At 39.4% G+C, this 9,199-nt stretch overlaps 1 protein-coding gene across 1 annotated transcript; it reads left to right on the forward strand.

Annotated features, from left to right (window-relative positions):
* Positions 1–363: 363 nt before the first annotated feature.
* Positions 364–7,516, forward strand: RWDD4 (RWD domain containing 4). Its single transcript, XM_030449758.1, has 8 exons — positions 364–588; positions 826–906; positions 3,169–3,278; positions 3,388–3,532; positions 4,238–4,352; positions 5,201–5,250; positions 5,414–5,416; positions 6,534–7,516. The coding sequence occupies exons 1-8, from the start codon at positions 565–567 to the stop codon at positions 6,564–6,566; spliced, it is 561 nt and encodes a 186-aa protein (XP_030305618.1). The 5' UTR covers positions 364–564; the 3' UTR covers positions 6,567–7,516.
* Positions 7,517–9,199: the final 1,683 nt, after the last annotated feature.

Here is a 9,199-nt window from a genome sequence, read left to right on the forward strand (position 1 = left end):
ACCGCCACGGGACGGAGCTCGGCGCAGGGAAGCAGCAGCCGGGATCGGCCTTAGGCCAGGGTAAGAGAGGCGGGCAGGGAGAGGGCGGAGGGAAGGGAGGTCGCGGCCTCAGGAAGGGAGCGCCCAGCATCAGAAGGACAGCAGGAGAGACCAATCGGCGTCCCCGCTCCACCGCCGGGCCAGTCAGAGAGCGCCCGGCAGAGGCGGCAGTGGCGGGGGAGCCAGTAAGCGAGGGAAGGAGGGGAGGCGGTGCTGGCAGAGCCGGCCAGTGGGAGGGCGGACACAGGTGACGAGCGGAGTAGGGGACCAGTAGCAGCGAGCGGCCCGGCGACCCGCGCTGCCCTCAGGGGAGGTGTGGCCGTCGGGCGGGGCCGCTTGGGCCTCCCCGTACCGCACCGCCGGGGCCGCGCCGCCTCTGCCGGGACCGCCCAATCCAGCCCAGCCCAGCCCAGCCCCGGCGGACGGGAGGGGGCCGAGAGGGAGGAGGACGAGGAGAAGAAGAAAGAGAAAGAGGAAGGGTTGGGGGGTTCATCCCCGCTCGCCGCTTCCCCCGAAGCACGCGCCATGGCGGCCAACGAGGACCAGGAGGTGAGTGCCGGGGAGGCCTCAGGGGGAGCACTCAGGAGGAGCCCGCCCGGGAGGGAGTCCCGGCCTGGGGAAAGGTGCCTCGGAGGGGCGGGGAGCGGGAGGGAAGAGCCAGCCGCAAGAGGTGGGGAGGCGGGAGCCGGGCGGCGGTGGGTCTGGCATGGGGGAGGTCAGGGGTCGGTCATCCGCGTGTGCCGGAGAGCTGGAGTCGGCAGCCCCCTTCTCTGCTCTGTGCTGCAGATGGAGCTGGAAGCGCTGCGCTCTATCTACGAGGGAGACGTCTGCTTCAGGGAGCTGAGCCCCGTTTCCTTCCAGTACCGGGTAAGGCGAGGTGAAGGTCTGCGAGTCGCTGCAGCGCTGGTTTCGCCTTCAAGTTCCTTTGCTGCCTGATTGCTGACGCACTGGGGTTTTTGTAGAAATGGGCAGCGGTGGCTAGATCCGTTGCTTTGGGATCTTTGGTACCATGCTGCTTGATAACACGATGCATAATACTGAGGAACCTGCTCCCAGAGTGGGTTTGTTATCCCTTAGCTAGGCATCCTACTTACATGTGTGGGCACTCTGAACTGGCTGAGGGAGCCAGATTGCTCACGAATACTTAAAACAAGCTGATCAGAAATGTCACTTATAGAGACTTTTATAAGTAAAGCTGTGAAGCTTTCTTATTTTTCAGTGACAAGGTTCTTTTGTCTAGAGGTATTGACATGCTTTGTCTACCTGCTAAAGGGAAAATGCACAAAATGCTTTGAGCACATGAGGTGATATGATCTGCTCAGGAGAGACATACAGGGAGTGACGAATTTCAATTATACATTATATAGACTATATATATAGACAAATAACGAATAGTTATACAACTATAATCTGGCATGAAATTCATGCCAGCTCTCTCAAATTTAAAGACCTGGAAGTTCTTTGGGACATGGACTTGAGGCACATGTTTAGTTGGCCAGAGAACGTTAATGATGAAAACTTAGGCACCTAAGGGTCAGAAGAGAGACTTCTGAAAATGCCATATCCCTGTAGTGGGGAGAAAGCATGTAAACCTTTTCTTGACTTCTCAAGTAACTTCAGAATAACATCAGTAATTGTAATGGGATAAAGCAATTGAATTAATAGTGCTAGAATCCCATTCATGTAAGTTCAGCCTTCCTTCACTGATAGGGCCACTATTATTAAATTTAATTTCTCTAAAAAGCAAATGCAACCAGCCTACAAGTCTACAGTGTATTAGTTTGTGGTGGTTGCTACTTTTTATTAGATGAAAAAGAATTGTCAGAAGTTAGATCTTAATGCTGTAAAACTCAATGCCAGATGAAGGCAATCATGTATCTTTCCCATGAAGAAGAATTTGTAGTATGACACAGTAAGTCTATGAAAAAGTAGAAAGAAATAGTATGCCATTTTTCTAAGTCTCATTTGTCTTGCACATGCATCATACAAAAACATCTGTAACCAAGCAAGGTTGCCCAGTGCTTAGTTTGCATGGGCAAGGAGGAACCTGGCCAGGCAGCTTTCCCTATGGATTTTTTCAGTGTGCAGGCAGTGCTTTCCTCAAGAGAAGAACTCTGTAACCCTACCACAAATTTTCCGATTGGCAGTGGTGGGAACTGTACTGCAACAATGTAGATGATGTCTTGCTAAATGTTGCGGTATTCTTATTTATTTATTTAACCTCTAAAACAGATGCTTATGAATGTACAGTACCCTTACCTTGACTGGGACTCTTTTTCTGGCTCCACTTCATTCCACATAATTTGATGAAGCCAGATTTTGCCTATTATAAAAGGGAAATAAGGGAGAAATTTTGTGTGGTTTGCAAGTATGGATTTAACAAACTATGTTTCACAAATCTTCCAAATCCTCACTTGAAAGAGTTATTTCTGTTGTATAGTATGCCTTTGCTAGCACCTGCACTACTTTCAAATCTGTAAAAAAATAGTTGTTTTTTATTTAATCTAACATCATTGTAAGGATTGTATATATGATTTCACTTCATTGGTTTGATGTGCATGATTATTTATATTTAAGTGTGACTTTTTAAATGTTATGTTTTTTTAGCTAGTCTCATTCTACTGACTTCTTAAATCTTCTACTACTCATTCTTTCTTAAATATCTGTAGGGATTAGATGTAAGCATTGAAATTCTTCTGTATTGTTTTTCCTATCTTAGGTCACTAGTTTATTGTAGTTTTTATTTCAAAGCTGTCTTGTGATTTGTTTTCATATTGCTCTGAGCTTGGATTTGTTGGGGGTGGAAAGGAAGGCTTCATCTTTTCTATTCTAATATTGTATAATATTTGCCAGATGCTACAGAGTAGGTTTTAAAACCAAGCAATAGGGGAAAAAAAATCATAAAGAGGTCTTTGAGTGTTTCTGCTGTTTTTCCTAGGAAGAAAACATTAGAGTAGAAGTTGATACTGATGCCATGAATGTAATACTCTTTCTAGGCAACAGCTTTATTTTCTAACTAATAATTCGATGACAATAGTTGTTATTTTAAGGAATTTGGATAGTCTTAAAGAAGTGAAAGGCTTGCATATTGGCAACTGTTGATTTATAAGGTTTTTCTTTTCCCTTCAGATAGGTGAAAGTGGAGATCCCAAAGCCTTTCTGATAGAAGTTTCTTGGCCAGAAACGTATCCACAAACAGCACCAGTCATATCAATGGATGCTTTCTTCAACAACACAATGTAAGTATTTTTGACAACTTCGCTCCCTAGCCTTCTATATGGGGGGTTTTGCTTGACAAGTTTTGCTTCATTTGTCTAGATAATAGTTGAGTTTTTTGGTTTCTTCTAGATCTTCAGCTATTAAACAAAGTATATTGGATAAGTTAATGGTAGAAGTTGAAGCAAATCTTGGGACAGCTATGACATACACACTTTTTGAATATGCCAAAGATAATAAAGAGTTATTAATGGAAAATCAGCCTGTTAACACTGTGGTAAGTAGATAAATTCAGATTTTAATCTCTCATTTTTTAAACTTCAGAAAATATTATTACAAGTGTAAATACTTCATAGCTTTGTCTTTAAATTGTTAGTCATTATATTGGGTGTACATGAGTTAGTGGCCAAACAGTGACACAGAAATTGTGGTGCCACAGAGCTTTTTTTAGGCTGCAGTTCTGTACCACAACGTAATACAAAATGGAGATTTGGAACAGAAGCAAAACTGAAGAGAGCTGAAATGGAAATTAAAGGTGTCTTGGGAGCGGGGGCAAATAATTGCATGTGTCCAGAGGGGCAATGGATTGCTTAAGTGCACCTCAGGGGTCTCCAGTGAGTCAGGCTTGGGTCTGTTTGTGACTTCTGTGTTGTGTCAGGATTTTATGGGTCATTGTGGTGCTGCAGGTTTGCACTGAGAAGGAAAGAATGGTTTCTATGTCTGGGGAGTCTGAATCCCTTCAGACTAAATCGCAGTCCATGATTAAGTTTGAAAAATGTAAGAGGTGCTCTCTGAAAGGGAACAGTTCCAATCCCCAACACATGCTTTTAAAAACTGCAGTCATGATGATTATATGTTGATTAAAAGGTGCAGGCTGCTGACAGCATTGCTGCTTTCTCACACTCAAGGTTCAGTAATCACAGACAGAGGTATCTGTGGAAGTAATATGAAGAATATTAACAACCATTTTTATCTTTCTCAGACTTCAGTAAGCAATAGTATTGCAATTGCAACTCCTGATGTGCCAGCAAGTAAGAAAAAAGATAAAAAGGAGCAGTTATCCAAAACACAGAAACGAAAACTAGCCGATAAAACAGGTTTGTTCACCAGGTTTTGTTTAAGTAGTATGAGATTCCAAATTTTATAGCAGTGACATCTTGCTAGTCAGAATCAGCAGTCACTTGTTCTTAAGACTAATTACTTCTAGGCTGTGGCCTTTCTTCTGCTTGTTTTAGGTCAATTACTCTTGTCTGAGATGTTACTTCTGGTCAAAACAACTTTCCATAGAGTAGAGATTTCACAATGTGGTTTGTTGATGGGCCCTCAGAAATAATTCACATTATGAAAAACATAATTTCTAAATGAAAGTATTTTATTTGGAACCCACAATAAAATATTTAATTTAGTTTCTACCCGCAAAATAGGGGTGCTTCTGCAGATACTTTATGCTTTCAATGAAATGGTAAGGCTTTGATTGCAAAGTGTTAAATATTTCAACTAGACCTGCTGATGACTTTTATGTATTCAACTTTAATTTTTAATAATGATCTGGGTAATGCTATCCTATTGTAGCAAGAAGTTGCATGCTGTGATAGAAATTTCTGCATATAACTTACCTAACCTAATGTATTACTGGCATATTAAATGTTGACTTTATAAAGGAAAAGCTGAATAAAATTTTGTTCTTTGACAGAATCTACCACTTCTAGTCAGCCCATCACATGCTGGAGTTACCTTCTAAAATAAATGACAAATGGTCTGAGGTGCTTTTATTTAAACTGAATTACTTGGAAGAACAAGATGTGTTTAAGACATTAATTAATATCTATTTTTGTCCTCATAGTTTTGTGGTTTTGGATCTATAGAATTTTGTGTGTTGATTTTAAGAAAAGATAAAGATTCCTTTTGGCTTGCATATTGAATATAAAACCATCTTGTTCTGCAGATAACAAAGGGGAGCTTCCACGAGGATGGAACTGGGTGGATGTAATTAAGGTAACATAACTGTATTAAATCCAGTATTATGAAAATACTGCAGATGCACATTAAAAATAATTTCTACCAATATCAGGAGAAAACTAATCTGATTTTTTTTCTTGCTTTTCATCCTAACTTTGGATCTGACTGTGGTGTCTGATTCATTTCTGTATTTGTCCAGCATGTAAGTATTTTCAAGTTATCTTTTTTTAAATGCTAAAAGATTTGTAAAAAATAATAAGAACTTGCTGCTCCTCTTGCGTTCTAATTTACATATTTTTCCTGCTTTAAAATGCTGAGTCCTTCTGAATATTAGAGTCAGAAGGACTTTGATGCCTCTTTGAACTTTGTTGGTTTAGTATTTCTTTTCTATTTATTGAGCAATTAAATTTTCATGTTATGATGAGAGAGCTTTGCTAGTCAAATGCACTGCAAATATTGGGTCTTTATCTGGGAAAAAGCTGTAAAATAAATTAAGTGGAGGTGCCAGATTCTGGAGGGCAATGGATAAGTAAGCAGGAAAGAGGAGCTGTCCCAAGTGGGAGCTCATTGCTGCTTCTGTAAGCCTGAGCATTCTCTGCTGCAACTCCTCCAGTGATTCATTCTCAGCATTCATTTCTTTCACTACACTGTCTTTGCTGATTCAGTGGGAGTCAGAATTCCTGCCTGACAGTTTTGAAAGCTGACTATTTTATTCAATGCAACTATAAGTCATTCTTAGTGTAAGACCTAACACCAGTTCCAGTTGTTATATGACAGCAAGTAAATGAGGATGGTGGCTTTGGGCAGCGTCCTGAGTTAAAAGTGGCTCTTTGTAGAGGATGTCTGGAATTTCAGATAGACTTCATGATAGATGCACTACACTTAATAACCATAGATTTAGCTTTAAAAAAGAGAGAAATAGTAAGTTAATTTTTTATTGTGTAAATTTCTATGTGGGAATTCTCTCGGAGATGTGTGGAGGCACTCTTTCCATTACTTCACCTTTTTTATTTTAGAGAACTGGTGACAAGAGTCTTCAAATTAAATAGAAACAGTACCCCGAGGTTTTTCTGGGGTTCTGTGGTGTTGTGTTTTAAAAATCAACTTTCACATTCAGGAAATAAGCTCAGGTAGTGTTTAAGCTTAAAAAATAATGTTTGATGCTTTTCAGGCTCTTGGTACAGTGGCACAATCAGTCTGTATTATTAATTAAATATAAATGTTTTCTATGTAAGATGGAAATAATACTGTTCTTGTTCCCTAATAAATGGAATGATAGTCTAAACTTTGAATACTTTCTTTTTGTGTCTCTTTTATAGTTAAGCAAAACTGGTTCTAAAGATGATGAATAAAGGACTTTGGTACAAGGAAACTCCACCCTTTAATACAGTGCAATTTTGGGTCACCATCTTTCTCATAATAACTTTTGTATTTGTTGAAGTAAACATTTTATAAAGCTCAATTTCCTAACTGGCAAACCTAGTCACACAAGTTTATCTAGAGACTTTGTGGTCTTCTTTGGAAAACAAACAAACAAACTTGCCTTAAATGAAGGTTAGAATGTGACAAAAGATATAGAGAGCCAATGTGGTGAAGTGAATAGTGCTATATGCAGTGTTTATTAATTTATATTTTACTCTGTAATAAAATCCTGTTATAGTGAACCCCATGATACTGTAAACACTTCTTGATGTTCTTATTCTAACTGAAGAAAAAAGCACTATAACAGTGATTGGTCACTTGACAGCATAATTCATCGAAATAAATTATTTCGTGGAAACAAGACCTCTGTCATTTGTTTATCCAATATGAACATGGAAGGAGAACATAGAAATTATTACATTGCAATACAGACTGGTCCCGTTTTCACTAGTTACTGGCTGAAATAGTCAGTACTAACAAAAGCAAAACTAAATGATTTAGTTTGATCAAAAATGAGTGGTTATAGCAGGAGTATGTCTTCTTTATTCTCTGCAGTAGTTAGTCTTTCTCCAGCGTGTATCTTTACAGAAATGTCTGTGTTTGAGGGGAAGAAAAAGTGTTTTCTTGCATGTGTTTGAATGAGTGTTGAGATTTTGTAGCTCCTTCATTGGAGAAATGGGCATTTTTGGGAAGGGGTTTGCTGACTGAGTGGTTGGTCAGTGAGAAGTCTCCGTTCTGCCAAATGTGTTGGGAGAACTTTTTTTTTCCTTATCTACTCTCTTGTATCAGAAAGAGAAGTCATCTTTACGAAATGAACAGTTACTGAATTAAAAATGCCTTAATGTCCTTCATTATTTTTGCTCGGTTTAAGATGATCTTTAATAAATGCCTATTTATCTGCTGTGGTATGTGTTTATTTAGATACAATGATCTTACCAAGAAACACACAACTTAAAACAGAGATTTTCACAGCTGAGGCAACTCTAAACACTGTTGAAAAAGACACCACCATGTTTTTATGACTAAAACACCACCACTGGCAGTGGAAAAATGGCAGTTTGTGCTTTGTTTCAGTAGGGCAAGAGTCTCTTGATTGTAGGGCTACACGATCTATTTAAATTCATGAGTTTTGGGGTAGAGCTTTGGTTGGTGTAAGACAAGTGTCAGTATTGACAGTAGAGTCAACAGTAACAGTAGTAACAGTAACAGTACAAGTAACAAAGGTAACAGTAAAGTACAAGTAGCAAATGTCCAAAATAAAGCATGATTAAAAAGGAATGTGTCAGTTTACAAAATTTTCATGCTGTGTGGATACTAATTGCCTTATTGAAACACCAGTCAAAAGAGCTATTTAAAAAAAAACATTCTTTATTGACAGTGTTGCAGTAACCACTTGGAAATCTCATCTGATTAAGTATAGATTACTTTCTTCCCTTTTTCAAGTTTGTCTCTGGGAATCTTTCCTTGGGACAAATTTTGAGAAAATGGAGCTGGCTATGTCCATGCTTAATTGAAGTTAGGGTTTTTTTTTTAATTGAAATTTAACTTAAAATACGGCAGGGACAAAGGAACCATCACTATTGCAATGGTATTTTGTACTTCAAAGAAGTCTTTGATTTTATGTGCATGATGCTAAATATAAGTTCATCCAGTGCAGTTAGTACAGTAGGGAAAATAGCTGCATTTCTGCTAGAACAACTTGTAGAAATAGAAATGCAAATGTAGGAAGATTATACTCCTTTCATCTAAGGCAATACAAATGGTTTCGGGTTGTACTGTTAATTTGGTGCTGTGAAAAATCACTGAACTGGTCCTAACCAGAAATAGTTCCCCTTTGGAAATTGTTTATTTCAGCTTTGCTTTGTGGCTTATAGTATGGCACCCTAAGCACTTGTTAACAGCAGAATGAAAGGAGGAGGAAATGTTCATTCAGCAGAATGAAATCACCAGAAGTGTGAGAATTCTGACTGTAGCAGAGGGAAAGAATTATCCTCATGTAAACTAGAAGAGCAAAGGAAAAAGTCGTCATTGCTGCAGGACAATATACAAGGAAACAAAAGGTAAGTTTATGGTTACTGGTATGGGGTTGGCTTGTGGTAAAAGACAGGAGAATTGCAGATTTTCTTTCTGTTACTTTCATGTATTCTTTCACCAGTTTGGATTTGGCTTAACCTCAGGATGGGACTGCTCCATGGTTGTGAGAATTTATACTGGTGTCACTCTTCCTGTAACTCTGTTACTTTTTCTGAGACCATGGAAGCTACTTCTGAAAGTCTGGTGTACTCTTATAAATAAGGTAAAACATATTGAATAGGCACTGGAAAATCACATTAGAATATTTGGTGTGTGTGAAAGAAAAAAATTAACTTTCTCTTCTCTCTCCATTCAGGGCAAAGTGAGGAGTGACTCCAAATGGCTGCATTTCACATGACATCTGAGAATCTATATCCAGGCACCAATATCCTATGTCAGACTGAAAATTTGTCTGTCTAGTTTAAAGTTCTACATGGCTAACCCTTGCTGCAGTTTCTGAGCATTCATGTGTTTCCTACAGTACCGTGTT

Source organism: Calypte anna, chromosome 4A (genome assembly GCF_003957555.1).
Source record: "Calypte anna isolate BGI_N300 chromosome 4A, bCalAnn1_v1.p, whole genome shotgun sequence".
Lineage (NCBI taxonomy): Eukaryota > Metazoa > Chordata > Aves > Apodiformes > Trochilidae > Calypte > Calypte anna.

Excerpts from the sequence above, each read along its gene's own strand:
- RWDD4 (XM_030449758.1), top strand. The coding sequence starts at position 565 with ATGGCGGCCAACGAGGACCAGGAG. Across the intron at positions 907-3,168 it reads CCGTTTCCTTCCAGTACCGG|ATAGGTGAAAGTGGAGATCC; the intron begins GTAAGGCGAGGT and ends TTTTCCCTTCAG. Across the intron at positions 4,353-5,200 it reads AAAACTAGCCGATAAAACAG|ATAACAAAGGGGAGCTTCCA; the intron begins GTTTGTTCACCA and ends CTTGTTCTGCAG.